General features: G+C 38.2%; 1 protein-coding gene across 2 annotated transcripts; it reads right to left on the bottom strand.

Moving 5' to 3' along the window:
• Nucleotides 1-5,371: 5,371 nt before the first annotated feature.
• PABPC1 (poly(A) binding protein cytoplasmic 1) lies at nt 5,372-22,047 on the bottom strand. 2 transcript variants are annotated; one of them, XM_073229902.1, is made up of 15 exons: nt 21,340-22,047; nt 18,035-18,228; nt 17,714-17,829; nt 15,537-15,667; nt 13,759-13,853; nt 13,287-13,424; nt 12,997-13,092; nt 9,781-10,053; nt 9,482-9,572; nt 8,799-8,909; nt 8,557-8,711; nt 7,945-8,029; nt 7,304-7,434; nt 6,620-6,713; nt 5,372-5,807 (listed from the first exon to the last, which is right to left on the bottom strand). In XM_073229902.1, exons 1-14 carry the CDS (start codon nt 21,530-21,532, stop codon nt 6,621-6,623), a joined length of 1,902 nt encoding a protein of 633 aa, XP_073086003.1. In that variant the 5' UTR covers nt 21,533-22,047; the 3' UTR covers nt 5,372-5,807; nt 6,620. The 2 variants fall into 2 exon arrangements, with proteins under 2 accessions (XP_073086003.1, XP_073086002.1); XM_073229901.1 differs by having other exon boundaries at nt 15,528-15,667; nt 21,340-22,046.
• Between the last annotated feature and the right edge of the window lie 684 nt (nt 22,048-22,731).

Genomic DNA, 22,731 nt, shown 5'->3' on the forward strand with positions numbered 1-22,731 from the left:
ACAATGGTATAAAGGGCATATCAAAGTGTGGGCAAAGGGTCTGTTTGTGTTTATACAGAGGATCAAAGCCTAATTTGGCTAACCAGAAAATGAACTAAGATACGATATAAAGCAGAACTTTCAACATCAGCACTCTCTGGAAGAGTCATACCAGAAGATGATCATCAAAAAACCTCAACAAAGATCCATGCGATGCTGCAGTTGTAGCTGCATCCATCCTACCAGTTCCTGGACTTGCCATTGGAATGAAGAAAGAGATATCTAAGCTGGCCTGTGCTTTCAGTAAAACAACAAATTTGACTGGATCTATACTGTTGGAACTCAAGCAAGAATTAGGAGAAGTGCAAGTTGTAGCGCTCCAAAATCTTACAACTACAGACTATCTACAGTTAAAAGAACATATGGGATGTGAACAGTTCCCAGGAATGGGTCATTTTAATTTGTCTGATTTCTCTCAGACTGTTCAAGTACAATTGGACAATATCCATCATATCATAAATTTTCACAAATGCCTAGGGTGCCTAACTGGTTTTCTTGGCTTCACTGGAGATGGCTGGTAATTATAGATCTGCTTTGATTATGTAACTATATTCCTATTATGTTAATGTGTGTGCACAATTTAGTTAGTAGTTTAAAACCTATACATGCTTAAGTTACTCCACAAGAAGATATGTCAAAGAAATAATCCTCCCATGTTTTCTTCCATCTGCTACCTCTATAGCTTTTCTTCTTCCTTCCTAATTACAACCCTTATATAGAATTCGTGCCTCATATCAAATTTGCCGAGTATCATAATTCCTCCAAGTGGTAAAGATACCTCAAGACAAATGCTGGACATAGAAGCCACAGGGCATAAATCTGCAAAGAAGTAAAAAGCTAACCTTTTCAAACAATATGGCTTTTCTCTCACTTACCAACTTTACATCTCCCTGTATGGCCCCGGAAGATGACTGGTTAGCCAGACGGGTAAGATTCCTCAAGGGAGGAACAACCTAAGACAGGCAGTCGCAGGGGAGCATCAGGTGAGAAATTGGGGATCAACAGTGGTGAGGCTTAGTACCTCACCCCCCGTTTTGAGAGAAATCTTCTGCATCCGTGGATGTTTTAATGCCCTTGTCTAGCTTGGATTAACACATAGTCTATAGGCACACACCTGATCATCTACATTTGCTCTTACAACACTAAACTGTTTTCTACCTTTATCTTGCATCTACCTACCACTTCAGCATTTTATTAAAAATAAAAATAATAATAATAAAGGGAGAAATGTGGGATCCTCATATAAATCAAGTATAAAAATCAAACGAATATTCATATTTGACCTGATTGTTTCTAGGTCATAATGCATGATCAAAACTGAAAGTTTCTGTGATGACTGCCCTTGTAATGTTCACCATGTAAGAACTTATTCACTATGTAAAAATTTGTTCACCGTGTAAGAACTTGTTCGTTATGCTTCAGAAGATTGGAGACTGACGAGAATTAGGCTTGGGGTGGATTAATGACTGTGCATTGAGCATTGACTCCCCTACACAGAATTTTATTGTTGTTAACTATTTGATCAATAAATATGAGAGATGCCCTCTCAAAAAAAAAAATGCCTTAGGTTGATTTCAATAGTTGGGGTAGTAACATTCAGGGAGCTGGCATACCTACTTGACAGTATGAAAATGAGCAGAAAATATTCCAGGTACCACATTTTCTCTATTTCGGGCGGGACACAAAACTCATCACTAAATATAAATCCTTTTGTTCATATACACTGTTAACAGCTACGTATTTTTGTGGGATCTTCCCAAAAAATACAAGTTATTCTTGACTTCCAATGTGAAAAAAAGCCTTTTCTCTACAAAAAGAATGTGTTTAGGTAATGAATATCCCATGTCGTTTCAAATTTTTTAGGGATATTATCAGTAACAAAGTCAATAGTGTATTTTTCTACATTTGTAGATTAAGACAATCTCCCTCACCCCAAAACATCTGCCATGATTGTGATAAAGTTTATAAATAAGATCAATAACTGAAATTTGAAATTATGGATATTGAGCACTTGCAACTATATGGTTGAGAGGACACAGCAACGTTTGAGATGTATCAAAGCGGTAACTAAGAACCCCTAACTCTAACCAATTAATTACCTAACTTAAGATAGGTTATATTTACATAAGACAGTCTACATGAAGCCTAGAAAAAAGGAGATAGTATCTCCTCTGTATAGCTTTGGCATCATCCAAGGGTGTGCCCACCCTGACTGGAAGACTCCAGGATGTCATGATGGTTTAGTCTCCTAGCAGAGTTGTGTGCATCAGTCTACAAGGGTTTGACAGTACCGGCCAGGACTGACTTAACTCCACAACTTTTGCTTCCAAATTGAACCAAACTTCTGATTTTACTTTGTTCCCATGAGAACCGGTCTATAAGGAGGATGTAGTCATTCAACATAAGTATCCAGGTCCTCTTCAACGTAATTTTCTCAGTGTAGGTAAATAATCTGGGACCAAGGTTTTATATCACGAGTAAGTTTCAAAGTACTCCAAAATGTCACTCGTGAGTCCATTAGAGTCAGGAAAGAAAAAAGTAGAGATAGTACACTGTAAATAAGATACATTATCTTTAGTTTATTTTATCCAACTTAAGTCTTAGTGTCATGGTGAAATGGACTAAAACAGGTTCTAGGCTAAAAGTTTTCAATTAGCTATTGTACATCTCGTACAGGAAAATGTCTATCAATTTAGTCTCAAAACCTACATTAGAAGCAACCATATATATGCTTTAGAAAGCTCTGTGGTAGCAAAATATCAACTGTTTAACTCTGCTTCACTTCAAATCCTACATTAAACCAGGTGGATTATTGTAAATTACTTTTGCAGATTATGAGCCACACATTTTTTAGATACTGCTTATCAGTTGTTAACTAGTTAAGTTTGTCACTAACACTAAGCTAGCAAATATCAAAATCGCCATCCCTAGGCCAAGCACAGGGTTAGGTACCTGTGAACCTGTCACATTTTCACCAATTGATACATAATCTTGTTTTATGTTTAAAGACACCGTATTTAATATAGATTGATCAGCACTGAGTTCACAGCCAACAGCTCTGTAACTTACACCTGAATGAAGTTTATCTAGTATTATTTCCTCCAAAAGGCTCATCATAGCCTTGTGCTTAGGAACACCAGACAGCAATTCAAAAGTACACTTGGGAGCCATTTAAACAGCAGTATCATCAGCAAACAGCACAAAAATGTCAACCTGGCACCGAACACACCTCGAAAAGGACACTTTCTAGTATGAGCTGGAACAGTTAAGGCAGACTTGACCTCAGCTGAGAATGTGTTTCAGGTGACTCAAAATTTTTCAAAGCTTGGTGCATGCTTACACATGACTGTGAAAGCACACAGATTTGGGGATTATTAACTTGTAGTTGAGTAAATTAATGTGTATCATCAAATACTAAGACTGTTATTTTTCCCTAATGTTTCTACAAGCTGATCACAAAGATCTACATCTTAGTTTGGTTCTTTTCAACAGTCATGGAAGTTTGCCACATCTAAGAAAGTCATTTCAAGAACAGATTTATCTATCACATTAGAATTATCAAATTCATAAAAAGCTAGTTGGTGTAAACCTTATCTACACATCTAGAATTTGGAATATTGTAATTTTATACTGTAACTAGTGTCTCAAACTAAAACTTCAAAACATCAGAGCTTAAACCATTTTATATTCAAGTTTTAACAGATACATATACTTCTCTGCCTTCCTGAAGCACTGAGCAAAAGCTTTCATGGTGACTCAGAGAAATCGTTTTTCCTACCCATGAAATGTTAGCCCCTTAAGAGAGTAGGGGTCCTCCAGGAATTCTACTTCTAGGAATTTACCCCAAGAATGCAGCACTCCAGTTTTGAAAAAGACAGATGCACCCCTATGTTTATCGCTGCACTATTTACAATAGCCAAGATATGGAAGCAACCTAAATGTTCATCAGTAGATGAATGGATAAAGATGTGGTACATATACACAATGGAGTATTACTCAGCCATAAGAAAAAAACAAATCCTACCATTCACAACATGGATGGAGCTAGAGGGTATTATGCTCAGTGAAATAAGACAGGTGGAGAAAGACAAGTACCAAATGATTTCACTCATATGTGGAGTATAAGAGCAAAAGAAAACTGAAGGAACAAAACAGCAGCAGAATCACAGAACCCAAGAACGGACTAATAGTTACCAAAGGGAAAGGGACTGGGGAGGACAGGTGGGAAGGGAGGGATAAGGGAAGAAAAAAAGAAAGGGGGCATTACGATTAACATGTATAGTGGGGGGGGGGGGGGGGGCCAGGCACGAGGAGGGCTGTGCAACACAGAGAAGACAAGTAGTGATTTTACAGCATCTTACTATGTTGATGGACAGTGACTGTGAATGGGGATGTGGGGGGGACCCTGGTAAACATAATGTCCTTCAAAAAAAAAAAAAAAGAGTAGGGGTCCTGAGGTTAGGCAAAATACAAAATCATTAGACTGCATAGTGTGTGCACTGACTTGAGCCATTGGGGAAAAGAAGGGTTTTTACATCTTAATGTCAAAAAAGGAAGCCAAAGTGAAAAGCATTCCAGGTATGGAAGCATCGTAAGGTTTCAACCTGCGGGAGGGCTGAAAGTTACAGCCATGGCTTTATTTGCATTTACTTACTTGCTCCCAATGGCACCAAAGCTGGTGTTGAGATAACTCTACCATGGTGATGAGAACAATCAGATGTACAATTTAGAAAGCAGTGGTATATAGAGAATGCGATATAGGTTAAAACTAGGCCATTCTCAAAAGTGCAATTGCCAGAGATGTTTGCTTTATGCAGATATTCAGGGGCTCCAGCCCTGATCTTCTGATCTGTTCTCTAGAGGCAGAACCCTTACTCATTTTTCTCAAGTATGTTGGGTGATAAGGTAGTATACTATGATGGTTATTTATAATTATCAAAAATCTTTCAAAAATAAGACAAAATTCTTTTTGACATTTGTACAAAAATTCTATCAAACACATACCTACACCCTCCTCTCCAATCGAGAGTAACTGTTATGGTTCTCTACCATATAAATGAGGGTCTAAGTTAATTATCTTCAAGCCTAGAAACCTTAAATGGTCACAAAAAATAAGATCATTTAATAAATACATATATACCTTGGTTCAAGAGTTCATATGGAAGTCCAAATTCATAAAATACATTAGAAGAATTGTCCTGGGCCTCCTTTTCATACAACTAAAGAACCCCTGAAACTTTTTTTCCATGAGAGGGGTTATGTCAATTCTGGGTTATCACCTATTTATGTCAGCCAATTACAAAGAGAAATAAAACAGCAAAACATCACTGTGCACTGTTTAAGGAATTTTTATTAAAGCAAGAATTTATAATCCAAATTACATTTCCTTGCTCGGTTATCAATTCTGTCATTTAGAACAGAAGTGACATTCTGAGCTATTCCACAGTAAAGAATTATAAAATTAAAGAAAGGAATGCTTTAAATTTTTGTACTTTGCTGAAAATTCTTTTTCCAGGGTCTATAAAACATTAATTTGTTTTTATATTTTACTATTTTTTTGGTTTTTTTTTTTAATCAATAAAGTATTCTAGGACTAGCATTTGTTGCTAGACCTGGCATTTGCTCGGTACATAAGGTTCAAAGTTTCCTTTCCTTTTTTTATTTATTTTATATTTTGCAATGTTTTTTTCCATAATGTTTAAGTTTTTCGATGTTTAGATATTTTTCTTCGGTGAAGCACGAGTTTCTTTTCGTGGTCCCTGATCAATCTGTAAAGGTGGGGGGAAAAATTATAATAATTAAACTTTCTAAGAGAATAGAATTTAATAATATCAACTAAAAAAAAGGTTATATGGAATATTGCTACAATGGCAATTATACATAGATATATCTAATTAACATGTACACTGTAAATTTACCTGTTTGTCAAATATTTCAATAAAATTAAAGCCAATCAAAAACAGACCAATATTAGCTAGCACTTGCCAGTAGCAAATTTAAGCCTGTGGCCAACTGTCTGAAGCCTGTTTCTGTAGTTTTATTGCAACACAGCCATACCCACATTCATTTAAATTATGTTTACGGCTGCTTTCACACTGTAACAGTGGAGTAACTGCAACAGAGACATGGCCTGCAAAACCAAAATATTTCCTATATTGTCTTTCGGAAAAGCTTTGCCAATTCCTGGCCTGGTACTGGCTGGCTACACAGCTACATTCCAAGTTTCTTGGGAGTAATGAAGGACAACAGTAATAGGCCCAAGGACAACTGTCACTGGTGCCACCCAAGAAAAAGTGATGAAAGCCCTCTAAATAAGTACACAAAGAGCCAACTCCTGTTAAGGGCCATTTAATATAAATCACCATACAAAATGCTTCAAAGTGCTTTGACTTAACCCAAGTCAGTACCAAGGTAACATATTTACTTAGATTCCTCCTATTTCTACTTCTCTTTGAAAAATTAGCACTACATCTTGGATTAAAGGTAAAATGAATTTTTGTTATGTTTTAAAGTATGCTCAAACTGTTATAAAAGATTAAGAAATAAGTTGAAAATAGTAAACCCAGGAGTGAAAGCTCACTTCAAACAGTTGGAACACCAGTGGCACTGTTAACTGCTTTCTGGGCAGCCTCTTTAGCTTGGTGGGCTTGTAGTACAGCTACAGCTTCATCAACCTAAAAAAAAGGGAAAGCAAATTGGCTCTGTAAAGGAATAACTAGTACTTCAAATTAAAAATATACAAATGTCCAAAAAAGGCAAACTCCTTTCCTCAGACGAAAGCAGAACTGTTACTGGGAAAAACATCAACATTTCCAACTGTACCCATAGCCTTTTGATTTCCATCCTACCACTGTTTTAGAAGAATATGAACCTTCTCACGCTTTTCTCTCCTGACAAAAAATTCCCACCAAAAATCCCCCAAAGTTGAGAAATATCAGCAAATACCTCTCTCCAGTAAAGCAGCAGCACAGCTGGAGCAAAAATGCTGGAGTTAAACTGACTGTATTTGAAACCAAGCCCCGTGATTTACTCAGTGTGAGCACTGGGCAATTACTTGTGCTCTAACATGCTTCAGTTTCCCCATATACAAAATGGAGATAATAAGCACCATAGATTATCATGATTTACAATTAATATTTATAAAGCTCTTAGAACTGTGCATGGCTTATGTAAGGCATTTAGAAATGTTTTATAAAATTAAGTTCTACAAAAAGCTCTGGAATACTTAGTAGAAGGTGCTAGATAAATGACAAATTTAAATTACTTTAGAACGGAGAGACTCTGGAGACTCAAGCATATGAAGAAGTTCAGAATTATCAATCTCCAACAACATGCCAGTGATTTTACCAGCAAGAGTAGGGTGCATGGCTTGAATTAGAGGGAAGAGCCGTTCACCTAGGAACAAAAACATTCAAAAATGCCTTTAAAATTTTATTTAAGGAATCTACCATATTAAAACTGGGGTTTAAGAACCTTATTTTTGTATTTAGCAAACATAACCCGTGATCCACCATTTCACTGTATCTTTCATGGGAAGACTGTTATAAAAACAGATTAAAATCTACCATAAGGCAATTAATTCCTGGCAGTATCAGTTTGCCAAAAAATGAAATTACGCTATGTTACTACTGTTTGCTCATCTGGTTCAAATTCTTTAACCCAAAAATGCTGTGGGATCCATAGCAAGGAGTAATGCCCTATAACCTTATCCATCAAAAGCCAACACATTTTATTAATAGCTCTGTAGGCTTTTAATTAATTAGGCAAATTGTGCCATGATGATCATTCATGCCAATTCACATCAATCCCACCACTCTAGCTGTCATTTTAGGTGCCAAGTCATTTTAAGTATCTTCCTGTTTTTTAGTCTTGATGTAACTGACCAGGTGGGACTAAGGTACTTACCCAACATTTGCTTTTGCTCTTGAGGGGGGGCAGATGCCAACATGGAAGCAGTCAAAGGCTCCTGACCTTGTACATGAACAGCAGGCTAGATATAAAATTGAAAAATTCCTCAACTTCGAGAAGTAATGGTAAATACAGTTGTCAAAAACAAAATCACTAAAGTGGTAAGACTACAATCTAAACATAAATAGGAGATGAGCTAATCAAATACAGCCAAAGAGCTATTCACACCTATACACTTGAGAATTGTGACACATGGGATACTTCATTTTCTTTACCTTTGGAACCACATTTTTATTATGACTGATGGCAGTTTGGGTCCCAGGGTGAAAAAGGGTAAGCCAGATCTCACAGACTATTTCACACCCTTCCTTACACCTATGCCAAACAAACTCTCAAGCACATAGGTCATTTCAGGATAAAGATTGCTGAATGTTGTCTAATTCCTACAATATACAGCAAATAAAATTCTTACATATTCTAAATTAATGGGACATCAAATAACAAGATGTCCCTAGATAGCTCAGGCTCTCTTATATAGCTGCCTTTATTTTCTTTGAGTACAATCAAGGACTGTCATTTTTATAAAGAAAGAAATCGTCAAACCCAGACCTGCTGCATGGTAACTTGGGGCTGTGCATTAAGATGCTGCTGAGGATTGCGCACTCCCGCAGCATACTTGTACTGTGGAACGGTGCGGACGGCGGGAGTGGCTGCGGCAGCGGCAGCGGCAGGACGTGGACCCATGGTCTGTGTTGATGTGTTAGCTTAAAAAAAAAACCCGCATTTTTTTTGTTTTTACTTTGCTATTTCAAAATTGGAGAGCAATTTTTACAGGAAGGGTTAAGACTCACCAACACGCTGTGTTGACATGACTCGTGGAACCTGTGAAGAAGCTGGTCTCATGGTACTAAATGGTGGTCTAGGAGCGGCTGGGCGGATAGCACCGGGCATATTCTGGAATGCTGCATTTAATGACACAAATACACATCAACTGGAGAAAAATTCAAAGTGTTCATACTACTTTTTTAGACTTAAAGTTGCATAAAGGTGACCAAAAATATAAATACCATGTTTTAAAGTTTCATCTCATCTGCTTTTTTTGCACTTATGAGATCAGCACATCAGTAAACAATTCATTCATGCAAGGACTAGCAAGCACTTATTAATATATAAACATAATACACGAAACTGATTGCAAGTACTGTTGCAATATAGTACTGTTGCACAGGGCAAGGTTGAAAAATGCCAGGGCCCTGATCCTTATACATGGAAGATCTTATAAAACTACTGTTTAACCAACATGAAATTTTGAGTTGGATCCATTCCCAAACTTGTGATAATCAAACTCACTCAAATTACTCAGGAAGACAGGAATAATGAAGTACTTTACTATTTTTTTTAAAATGCTAATATCCCAAATATGAGCACCGAAAACCATAAATTATGAAAAGCAGCAGTTAATATACTGTTGAAATATAAGTTACTTTTTTGGTTCTAATAATTTGTAAGCTTAACTTAAAAACGAAAGGCTTACGATGAGGTCTGGCACCCTGAGCAGTCCAGCGAGGACTTGGTCTTAGTTGAGCAATTTGGCTAGGAGGATAGTATGCAGCACGATTCTGAGTCTGTAGAAAGCAAGCAAATGACACAACGAGTTTAATGCACTCAAGAACATTTAGCAGATCCTCCACTCAAGCATTTTCTTCAGACTCAATCATAATTCACATATAAATGTTTTCACCTCTACACTTGGATTCTGGGAGGCACAAAACACTAAAAATGACTAAATATGAAAACTTCCATGGGGGGTTTTATTTTCTTTTAAAAACCTACCTGTGGGATAGCTGCCATGAAGTAACCTGAAGGAGGAGCTGGCTGGTAGGGGTTGATTACAGGGTTGGGCACAGCTCTGACACTCGCCATTCTCTGCATATACTGGTTTGTGAGGTGAGCCTGACGCTCTTCTTTGCGCTGAGCTAAAGCTACATACAATGGCTTGGTGGCCACAATTCTACCATTCATTTCTGTAACTGCTTTAGTGGCTTCTTCTGGGGAGGAGAAACATACAAAACCAAACCCTTTGCTGCGACCACCCTCCATCATAACCTATTAAGAGAAAAAAAAGTAAACATGGTCAATGCAATGGTAAAATGAGACACAAAAGGAGAGCATTACTAATTTAGTCCATTATAGCCACTGACTCAAACATGTAAACCCTGTTAATGCTTTTGCCATTTGTTCTGTTTTTCCTTAATACCCAATAATTAAGGGCAACATACACATATGAATTACCCTACTTAAGCAAAAGAGGAAACAAAGGGATGGAGGTACAATAGCAACTTTGGTAATATTTTAGATACTCAGATATCAAATTTTTAGTATTCAGGTTTAAATATCTAAATACATTCAAGGCCTACTGAATTTGACTCTCGCACCACTGGAAACACAATTAAAATTTGACTTAGCAATTCAAGCCGACAAGATGCTTTACTACTCTTTAGAGGGGGATAAAGGCAGTTGAATCTAATAACCACATTTTAAATAAAAATTTCACTTTCAAGACCAGAAGGGCCATGAATATTGGAGTCTAAACAATATTCAGGAAGAAGTTTAAAATGACTGTAAATCTTTTAAAATAAGTGATTGAGATGCAAGGAACTCCTCACTAGTCCTGCAATGAAATACATAATCATACCACACAGCTACATCAAACAGTATGCTGGCACAGATCAGACAAAACAGCAATAAAATGCATTCATATGACCTCACTTATACGTGGAACAACAAAAAAGACCAAATGAAACCCCAACCAATGAAACAAAACCAAGCTCATACAGAGGACTGGGAGCTGCTGCCAGAGGTAGAGGAGGGACACGAGGGAAATGGGTGGAGAGAGTTGAGAGGTACTAACTCTCGGCTATAAGATAAGAGCATGTATCTTGTATGAGTCAGGTAAGTCATGGTGATGGAACAAACAGCATGAGGATTACAGTCAATCCCTTATTATACATTTAAAAGTTGCCAGAAGAGTAGATCTTATAAAAGTTTTTCTCTCCTTGCAATGAAAACTTCTAACTTAGGTATGGTGATAGAATTTAACTAGATTTACTGTGGTCATTTCACATATATACAAATTTTGAACTGTTATGTTGTACACCTAAAACCAGTATGTCAATTTTATCTTTAAAAAAGAAAAAAAGTTCAGGAGCATACCCATGCCAATTATGGGAATTTAGTATGTTAAAGCTTACACCTTAATAGTGGAGAAAAGATGGACCTTTGCAGTGTTCAATACATGGTACATGGGACAACTAAAAAGAATTACATTAGATTGCTTATTCACATCACACTGAAAAATCAAACTGCCAGATTAGTTATGAATATAAACATAATACAAAAATATAGGGAAAATAAGATGACAAAAGACCATCAATAAAAAGACACATTATAAAAATAAGCAAAGAACAGGCAAAACTAGGAAATACATGAAAAGCAGGTCACCATTTGAAAAGACATACACCACTTTCTACTAAACTGACAAGACTAGATTTGTTAAGCCTTTCTGGATTGTATCAATTTTGAACACACATTCCCAATAACCAGCAATTTCAATTCTAGCACTTGAGAAATACTGGCACGTGTGCAAAGATCTAAAGAATGTTTAGTGGTGGGTCTAATAGTGGAAACATCCAAAACAACCCAAATATTTATCAATACAGGTACAGTAAGTAGTGGTACATCTTACATGAGTACTCAACTCCTAGCCAAAAAGAAAAAGAGCAAAGAAAATGCCTGAAATATCTAGATCTAAAGGAGAGTAATAATATATAAGTTATGATCCTGTTTTCTAAAAACTGTTTATACATACACAAAAAGTGTGTGGACAAGCTCAGGGATTACCTGGGAAGGCCACCCAAACTCCTGTTAGAGACTATAAACGGGGGTGGAGTTCACTCTTTACCCTACTGCTTTGATAAGTGTTTTTTCAGCAAGAATTATTAATGTAATGACCTCCTCCCTCCAGAATAAATTCCTGCCAAACTTTTTAACCTCCTTGCAAACAGTGATACTACGATCCACAAAGGACTTAAAAAAAATGGATGCACATATTTAAACCATTTTCATCCAGGGAACACACTGAGGATAAAGATACTCAGGAATAAATTCTATCATAGTCCAGGTACTCCTACAAAAGCACAGGCTGAATGAAACGCAAGGCAACCCATCACCTACATTTTTATCTGTATTCATCTACTGTGCCCCTAACATCTCCTTACTATAGAAGCTCCCTTAGGCAATGGGGTGGCCAGGAAAAACTAAGCAGAAAGATCAGCCATCAAGTCATTCCAGAGCACTGAGTTTTAAATATTCTTGTACTTTTTTGAGAGTCTGGTTATTCCCCTCCCGCCCTCTAAAATATACATACACAAAACCTTACAGAGGGATCTTCGTCTATGGACACAAGGAAATAAACACTTAGAGCAGAGATTCTTACAACAAAATTCCAGAATTTAGACTAGAATCACTGTTCTTTAATTTTTGATTTCAAGTAAAAGAAAGTTATGATCTCTACTGGGCTTGAAGTTTTTAATTCCCCAGAAAGAACTGTGTAAGTGAATACAGATTCACCCAGTAATAACAATTATTAACTCCCTAATAAATTGCTTTCTTTCATCAGTAAAATGACTAGTTTAAACAGAGTATAAATAAAACAGTGCACATGATGTTGATAATCAACCACCGACTATGGTCATCAAATGCAGCCTTCCTGAGGAAGGCATTCGGGTCTCATCATTTGCAAAAATAAACCACCAGGCTACAACAGCCACTTCAAATCTGAATATAAGTTTTTGAAGTAATGAAGCAAAAACTTATTTCCAGAAGAAATGAAAGACTAACCTTTTCTTTGAAAGAAAAAAGCTATTTGACTATCAGTTCACAAAACAAGGAAAACACTCCAGTATGTATATTAATGTGAAATTTATATACATATATCCATGTGCATGACTTTCCTCAAATCTCCAAAAAAAAAGAGCATTACATTTTTACCTTTGCACTAGTGATTGTACCAAATGGAGAAAACTCTTTCCGAAGACGTTCATCATCAATACCATCATCGAGATTTTTCACATAAAGGTTAACACCCTTAAAAAAAGAAGAAGAAAACTAGGCAAAGGAAAAAGAAAACTGCAGTGGTACTTAAGCACACTTCCTATTATTTTTATCCCATTTTACTCCTTTCCCCCTCTCAAACCTCCCGTTACCTAGCGATTAACTGAAATGAATGTAAACTGTTTCTTCACCCCTGTCTTATTGTGCTTGTTCAATTAAAAATGAACCTGGTATCTGGTGATCCTATCTTGCTTCATCTGTTCAAATTTGCGCTTAAGTTCCGTCTGTCGTTCCACTTTTTTCTGAGCTCGACCAACGTAAATTTGTTTTCCATTGAGCTCCTTTCCATTCATCTCATCCACAGCCTTACAGAAATCACAAAAATATTAATTACTGACTTGCAATAGAAAAGTTCATTTTTTAAACAATAAAGAGCATTTGTTATAACAGATTACTAGTTTGTTAGAAAGCTCAAGATGGACCCATCACAAAAACTAAATGTTTGAGGTATGGGGGCAATACATAGGTTCTCAATTTACACTCTCAAAACTAACATGTAAAACACAAATACATGTAAAAATAAACATGCAAAACAGCCACTGGCATGCATGTGAATTTCAATACAGGAGCAAACCAACTGTATATTCCCTTACTACAAAAATACAGAAAACCCACAATTTTCAGTTATTTAAGTCTTACTTTTTGTGCATCTTCATGCCTTTCAAAGCTTACAAATCCAAAACCTTTGGATTTTCCACTTTCATCAGTCATTACTTTCACACTTAAGGCAGGTCCTAAAAATAATTTTTTAAAAATATTTCAAAGATAGTACATACAACATTTAGTTTATACACCTCCAATTTCAACACATAAAAACAAAGGCACAAAAAAATTAAAATGGGTAAGGAAAAGAATTCCAAGCCTCCAGAAATTTATTCCTTTCCTAACTGCCCCCTCCCCCAAAGAGCACTAAATATTCTCTGCAAAAACCCTTTATTTCTGCTAAGAAGCTAAATAAATACTCTATTCCCCAAAACATTCCTCCTTATGTTCAGACAACTGTAAAAAATGGAGTTTTATTCTTGGAACTGATATGAAAAGATTTTATTTTTAAGCCAACAATTTTGTTTTCCTGACATCAGAATTAAGAAGAATTTAAGCCTTGGACCATTGATTTTTCAACAGAGACTGGAGGGAATACAGGGATTGACCTTTGGGAACACAAAGCATAATCACCAGAGGAGGTGATTCATTTCTCAAAAACATGTCCCTCCAACCCCCTCTCAAGTGAAAAGGGTAAGTGAGGTGGGTGGTATTTCAGGTAGGTGGGATAAGAAAAGGTTAAAAGTCATACTTGATTACAGAGAATTTTGAAGAAGTACGGGCACAGGTAGATTATTTCTTCTGAATGTGCCTCTGTCTTAAAGTGTACTTCCAATCTATCTCTGTTATTCAAAACAGCCAAGATATTTGACAAATTTACATACTGGTAGTCAACTCACAACATCGTTCATTTGGGATAAGTGGTTAATAATATGCAACTTTAGAAATAGCTTCTAATTATAAAAGCAGCGAGACAGATGAAAAACATACATGTAAGCCAATCACTAAAGAGAATTTGGAGTAAGATACATGTCACATTATTTCCTCTTACACAATTTATCTTCATGCAAAATGACAAATTTTCTGCTCAAAGGAGCAGAGGGGTTCAATGTAGCATGCTAACTTGACAACAGATAAGCATTAGGTTTCCTAATTATCATTTGAAGTGCTCAATAAAAAAATAAGCCACCTATTTAATTTCAACAGAAAGCACACAGTAAGAGACAAGCAAATCATCTGCATAAGCATATAATTTGAAAGTCATTTTCAGATAAAGCAACTATCTAAAGTGAGGCTGGTTATACTTGAAGTTTAATGAAGTTAGTTTGAAATGCAAGGAATAAGTAGTTTAATAAGATTCTCCATGGATTAAGGAGAACATCCCAAAGAGATATCACACTGGAAAATCTGGATCTTTGGCTTTGTCTCTGAAAGTCAGTTTTGAACTTATCAAATATGATGCCACCAAGACTGGCCAATTATCCTAAAGCTGACCAGCTTTTGTGTCCCATCATTAAAGACTGCACTCCAATCTAAATTGGCTGTGTCATATGCATGCCCTCTGATGTGATAGATCTGTAAATGCATAAATCCAGCAGTTTCTTAACATAGCAAAACCTTTTAAAATCTCTTCCAATTAAAGCAGTCACACCTTGCTGTACTATACAGCACTATTAACTTTTAAAATGGATAGAACTCTATATTTATATGCTATTTTGTAGTATAATGTACTGCTAGTCCATTATAATCCAAGTCACAAATATTTAAATACATTGTCTCATTTCATTTTTTAGTAAAGTACTAACCAAAACTAACAAGCAATTACTCAGAACGTTGTGTGTAAAAATTTAATTCAGACACATTACCAAACTTGCCAAAGAGATCCTTAAGGCGCTCATCATCCATGTCTTCTCCAAAATTCTTGATGTAAACATTGGTGAACTCTTTTGCCCTAGCTCCCAGTTCTGCTTCTCGTTCTTTACGAGACTTAAATCGTCCAACAAATCTAATAAAATATTTAAGGACTATAAAATTAGATTCTATTTTATGAAGTTCAGAATAATTAATTAAGCCTGATGGTTGATTTTTAATTGTTACAGATAAGTCCAGTATCTATATAATAAAGAGCACACTATAAAACAAAAAAGGGCCTTAATTTTAGAAATGAAAGCATGAATTTTAAGAACTAAAGTCACAGAAAAGGACATACCACTCTCCCTCTAGCTAATCCAGGGTTAGAGATCACACCTATCATTTTCAAATGAGTGGGAGTATACATGCACCACACCAATTAGACACAAAGGCTGTTTCAGTAGCCCTTGTCCTTTGTTTGCAATCTCCTAAAATAAAAATTTTAATTTCCTAATTCTAACACACAGCAGTCTGGCATAATTTTCTTCGCAGGATCATCAGCAAAGTGTATTTTAAAAATTTAGTTTTCTCCTAATGTAATAGAGTATATATATCACCAAATACTGTAATACACATAAAAGTAAAAAAGTCATCACTAGTAATTCCACCCAAATCATAACAGACTTTTAGTATGTCTTGTTTTCTGTGTTAAAGAAAATTAATGGTGATACCTATCATTTTGTTTCCTTAATCCCCAACTCCCCCAATGACAGTGCTTCTCCATGCTGTTAAAATGTTATGAACATTCTCATGGAAACATTGTATTCCACTGTGGACATCTCAACTTTCTGCTTTTGTAAATAATGCCGGAACTTTACGGTACTTTGTTATTTTTCTTAGGCTAGAGTTGTAAAAATTGTGGCAATTCAAAGGGTATGTAAATGATTTTAGGTTTATACATATAACTTGTTTCTGGAAAAGTATTCTGTCATTTTATACTCCAAAGAGCAATATATCAAGTATTTATTTAATTTAGATTCCTCACCATTTGATAGGCATTCTTTCATTTCCCTAAAGCATTTTCATCTGAGAATACTAATGATGCTGAATATTCCTATAATTTAAAGAATTTAAGGATGCACATTTCTAAGGATTAGCCTTTGTAAACATTGTCCTTGTCAAGGAGTTGCTGGTTTTCTAGGATATATATGGGTTATTTTCACATTATAAAGTCTTTCCTTAATAACAGAATTGACAGAATTCAAACAGGAAACCATATGCTTCAAGACTCCTTCATATACTGACCACACCACCCAATGCAGTGATTTATTAGAGCCACACCTTAGGAGTGATGCAGCTGACATAACAAACCAACCCTATTTGCAGCCAGCACTGCAGTTAACACAGCAACATGAACTCACAAATCATTTACAAAATGACATTACAGCTGAATTCGCCCCGATTATTAAGCAAAGTCCAGTGGCATGAGGATAAAAAATTTAAGGTTTATTGTTTCTTTGGCTCTCCCCAAAATCTTTATTTTTACAATCTGTAACACAAATACTCTTAATAGAGTATTATCAGTGTCATTATTTAAAAACTTTGCAACTTCTAACAAGTTTATTTCAGCAAATATTAATTGTGAAGACTTGTTTTAATTCTGCTTTATCTTTAAATGGGTGAAGGAAGTCAGAAGAAAAAAAACTTTTTTTTAACTCCATCAATAAATTGAGAAGCAGTACGGCCACGTGGTAAACAGCCACTCTGAGCTCTGAATTTAGACCCCTGTATTTGTATCCCAGCATATTTGTCATTATCAGCATGTAAATACAGGGAAATTATTTCAGCTTCACTTTCCTAAAATGGGCTAATTACTATACCTCAGAAATACATGACTAAAATTTCTACCTGGATTCCTCAGCTTTTCAACTATGCACTTATTTTGAAGAAGCTTTATATCTATAAAGTATACATATCTTCTTCTTTTTCTTTTGGCCAGTTAAATTAATGCACTGTTATTTGTATATCACACTGAATATGGAGAAAAGACAATTTTAAGACCTACCAACATGCAGTTTTTACACGTTTTCACTCTAGCTATGTAATAACTCTTTAAAGGCACAAATATATTAACTTGTAAAATAAATATTGATGTGAACTACTAAAAAAAGATCTGAAGTATGATTAAACAAATACTTACACTTTGCGATCATTTAGAAGCATCCCATTCATTTTTTCAATAGCTCTTTCAGCTGCTTCCTGGGTCTCAAAATGCACAAATCCATAACCCTTGGAACCATTTTCATCACAAACCACCTAGGGAAAAATGTATACCAGTATTTCATTACTCTCTATTGATTTAACATTTTTTCAGTATTCAGAAATGAACTGTCAGCCACCTAACTTGGGTATTTGGGAAATAAAGACATCCATTAACAGATAGTACGATTTCTATTTTAAAGAATAAACAAGTAGTGAAAACACTATACGTGTATGTTTATCTGTCAGGTTTTTTGCTTACCTTACATGAAAGGATGTTACCAAAAGCAGAAAATGTATCATACAGTGCTTTATTGTCAATGGATTTGTCCAAATTTTTAATGAATATGTTGCCCACTCCACTTTTGCGAAGAGATGGATCACGCTGAGACCACATGATACGTACTGGCTTGCCTTTTATAACATCAAAATTCATGGTGTCCAAAGCACGCTCCGCTGCAAGAAGGACATTTTTAGAGTATTACTTCAAAACTTTTACAGGCCACTTAAAATTATATAAACTACTACGGGAAAGTAGTTGGGCATATCATCCCTCTACATTTTTTTTAACTTCAAGATGGCAGGCAGGACCTTACCTCACACTAGATTTAAATTGTGACACAAAAAAGAGAAGCATTAGAAACCCTAACTAATTTCCCATGTTAACAGACGATATATCACTAATAAGGTATTTTTGAAACAATCTCTTCAATTGCCATTAAATTTAAAAACACCTTTGTTCCCAGTCAACATAAAAGATTCTCCTTCACATATAATCTGCTGAATGAACAATATAAGAAACACTAGGCAATTGTAGATCATCCATCCACAGGCTGGGTGGCTTACGGATTTTTAAGCTTAACTTATTAACTGCCAAACTTGGTCGTTTCATTTCTCATCACTACCAATGCTTTACAAAACTTAGTTCATTTTCTTAAAAAAACAAAAGTTCCTAAATTATTGGGGGGACTTCAGTGATTTCTGGCACAATTTCCTGTTGCTTATTAAAAAACGAAAGAAAGGCTATATCGAGATCAGCTTTTGAATCAGGCCTTCAGTAACTAATGTGAAGCTGAGTATACTTAGATGTGTAACAAAAATGCACAATTAAAAACAGGTCTACAATATCCACAATTTACTGTTAATGCTTTCTTGACATAAAACTAAATTTACCTTATATCACTGATTTACTTAACTGATAATTTAGGCAATTATTTCTGGATGGAAAATTTCAGAATCTAATCCATGATTTCATAGTCCATGAAGTATTGAATTATGTGCATCTATACCATTAAAAAACACTTCTTAAATAAGCTAAATGGAAAAAATTAATCCCTAAGTAAGAAGACTAGTCCCTAAAGAGGGGAAAAACGCAGTCTAGTTTAAGTCCTGAAACACCTGTTTTCACAAATTCCATGCCAACATAAATGTAGTTATTGTGAGCACAAACTTTCTGGCCATTTCTTTTTTAAGTCAAAGTTCTAGTTTCTAGAAGACAGTGACAATCAGCTATCAGCTCATTTATCAACTGACCTATTCAGCTCCCCCAGTTTTTCTTTTTTTTAGCTGACTTTGCTTGAGCTTCTTTTGAATGAGTCACCTCTTCCTGTTAAATTGGAAACTGATCATTTCCAGAAGCTATTCTGCAAGTCCATCAATTTAGCAGTAAATGAAAGAGAAAACTGAAAAGCTATTTGGAAAGACAGTAATTTGGTATGTATAGAAACTAAATTAATAGAGGACAGGGAAATGCTATCTTTTGAGCAGTTACAGTAGTGGTCTGCTGGTATAGACCCACAATACATTCAGTGTACTGTAACCATGGTAACCAGAAGTTCAACTTTTCAAATCCCACTTAAAAAATCTTTTTTTGTTGGATTTAGAATTGTTAAGCTTAGAAGGAAAGCCACTTTCAAAAGTTACCACTTTACAGTCTCTAGAATTTCTTCGCAGTTTTCTCTACCAACTCTTGATTGTGATTACCTGCCCCAAAGTTATATTGCCTAATATTACTTTATCTTCCATTCAGTGATAAATCTTGCCCACAATTGATCAGAACTGTTGTGGACTGACATCTGGAGCTACGGCTTACAGAACAAAAGGGAAGGAAACCTGCAGCACAATTTTCTAACTTCTGGCTCTGTCATTCAATAGTCTGCCAACGCAAAATCTCAATCATTAACTTCACCTAGCGAAAAGGTGATCATTAAATAAATGAAGTGTTACTTAAAGTTGTTTAAATTCCACCTTTAAGGCTTTTTCTACGAAAATAAAAATGAATTCCTTAAATGTTAAAATGCTACACGTATTCAAACAGCATAGAAAAAAAAAGCAAAGTTGGGCAGTAATACCAAGTGAAGCTGATTTTTGTAAGTCAACTGATCTAGATATAAAGAAAAATCCTGGCAATTCATCAGGCCACGTATCTTATCTGCTGGCCAAATTTTGTCTCGGTGAACTATTTAACTTCAAAATAAAAATACAAGGTCAGCTGCATTTCTGCCTGCCCCCCCTCGACCCCCAATAAATCTCAACCAACTCTTAATCTGTTACTTTGTGCTCAATCATTCCCCATGATTTATGGATATTGTGGACCACTTTAAAAAATAAAGAAACCTCAACTACTTGAATGCCACCAAAATATAATGGTTCAGAGTCCATACTTCACTCTCAACTAACATTTTACAGCCAAAATTGGTAAATACATTTTAAAGTAATCCCTCAGAAACATACGATTTCAGAAAGGAAAAAAAATCTTAACAAATTACCAATACTATGAAACTAATTTGAATTTTAAAAATTTAAATGATCTAAACAGCCCAAGAAAACTATAGGGTCATCCTCTACATTCCCTCCTCCCACCCTGCTGTTAATGTTAGATTGAGAAATGCCTTAACTCGGGGAAAAACCCAAATGTACATCTCATCGGTATTTTACATACACAGATCCATCAGCCACTGACAAGTTATTAAGAATATAATCAGAAACCTTAAGACCACCACCCCATCACCATATGAACTGAACTTTAAGGGCCTGTGGCTCCCCCAGGCGATGGGGCCCGGAGCAGGAACAGGCCTCGGGCCTGTGAGGTTACAGGGTTCAACACGTGGTATTTTTCGAGAACCGAATAGCACTTCCTCCCCGTCCTGGGGCGCCGGCAAAAGCTCTGGGTGGTAGGAGCGCCTCCCCCTATTACCACAGAAGGGGGCTTGGCCCTCGACGCCCCCGGAATCCCGCGACTACGGGCGGGATCGTCGTTGAAGAGCCCTATCTCACCCACCCTCCCGGCGCGTCATCACCCTAAAGTTTGAGAGTGGCTCAGGCCGAGAAAATGGTCGCAAAGGAGGAAGTGGCCGGGTGTGCGACAGGCGTGCGGCCGCCGGACGCAGGGGTCCCTGCGGGATCGGGAGGACGGGGATCCCGGCGCCCCAGCGGCTTCCCGCCCGTCCTTGGGGGGGTGACATGCCCTCCAGTCCCCTCCCCGCGGCCCACCGGCCTAGCCCGCCCGCCGCCGCCGGCTGAGCCTCATGGCCGCCCGCCCGCTCGCCCGCGGGGCCCGGCTCTCACCGTCCGCTGGCTGCTGGAAGTTCACATATGCGTAGCCCAGGGAGCGGCGGGTGATCATGTCCCTGCAGACCCGGATGGAGAGGATGGGCCCCGCCGGGCTGAACTTCTCGTAGAGCATCGCCTCGGTCACGTCGGGGTGTAGGTCCCCCACGTAGAGCGAGGCCATGGGGTAGCTGGGGGCGCTGGGGTTCATTTCGGCACGGCTGCCCGCAGGGCCACAGGCCACGACCTTTCCTCCGTAAGAGGAGAGCGAGTGCAGGGACCGGGGGCCGGAGCCGGGGGAAGGAATGCGGGGGCAAGCGCAGAGGGACAAAAATCAACCGGAATCGAAAACTACTCAACGGCCGCAGAAAAGGGTTGATCCGCTACCGCTGGCTGCTGGCTGCCGGCTGGGAGCGGGGGTGTCGGTGTCGGGTCCGGGCAGCGGGAAGGCCTCGGTCTCTTGGATCCTTCCTGGAGGTGCTGCGGGGCCGCGGGCGGGCGGGTCAGTCTCGGCTGCTTCACCGGGTTATTTTATAAAAGAAAAAAAATAAAAGTCTCCGGCGGGGGAGACGCGGATTTTTTATAAATTTTTTTTTTGGTTTTTTAAAAGATTTTTTTAGATTTTTTTTGGATTTTTTAATAATAAATGTGTGTTCCGAGTCCGGAGCACACACTCCGCACTCTCAGCACTAACCGCCGGGGAGAAGGGGAAGCACCGCCTCCTGCACCCTCTACTTATACCCCCCGCCGCCCTCGCCCCGCCCCCGCGCGTCTGACGACAGGGCCCTGCGCAAGCGTCAGCGCCACAGGAGGAGGAAGAAAGGAGGTGAGGGGGAGGAAGGAACAGAAAACGAGGAGTAAAGAGCAGAGAGGAAGAGAGAGGTGGCGGTGGCGGTGGCGGCGGCGGCGGCTGCTGCGAGTGTGGGGGGGTGGGGTCGGGCGCGGGGGCGGAGTTTTGCGCACGCGCCGCGGCCGGAAGGCGGGGCCCAGTTGCGTAAGTCCGTGGGGGAGGGGAGAACCGGCTCGCGCGCGGCTGTCGGCGGAGTCTTGTGGGCCGGCCTATCTTTCCACACATCCCGCCCCCTCTCCACGCGGGAGGAGCGTTAACCCGTCACCGCCGCGTTGGGCGGTGCTCAGAGTTTCCGGGTTCCTCCGCGCTAATTACCCCCCACGTGCACGGGTGTCCAGGCCTCTTCCCGCCGCAGCCAGCTACGCCCCACCCGTCCCCGGCCCCGAGGGACGCCGGACGCGAGAGGGCTCCCCTGATCGTTTTAGGCCCAGTTTCTTAGACGTGCGCGAAAGGAGCCAGAACTGGCTTCCCGCTTCTCCTACCGAACCGTCTTACGAGTCCCAGAGAGCAGCTCCGCCACGCGTGTCGGCCACCGGAGCAGTGCCTTCTGGGAGCTGGAG

Source organism: Manis javanica, chromosome 2 (genome assembly GCF_040802235.1).
Source record: "Manis javanica isolate MJ-LG chromosome 2, MJ_LKY, whole genome shotgun sequence".
Lineage (NCBI taxonomy): Eukaryota > Metazoa > Chordata > Mammalia > Pholidota > Manidae > Manis > Manis javanica.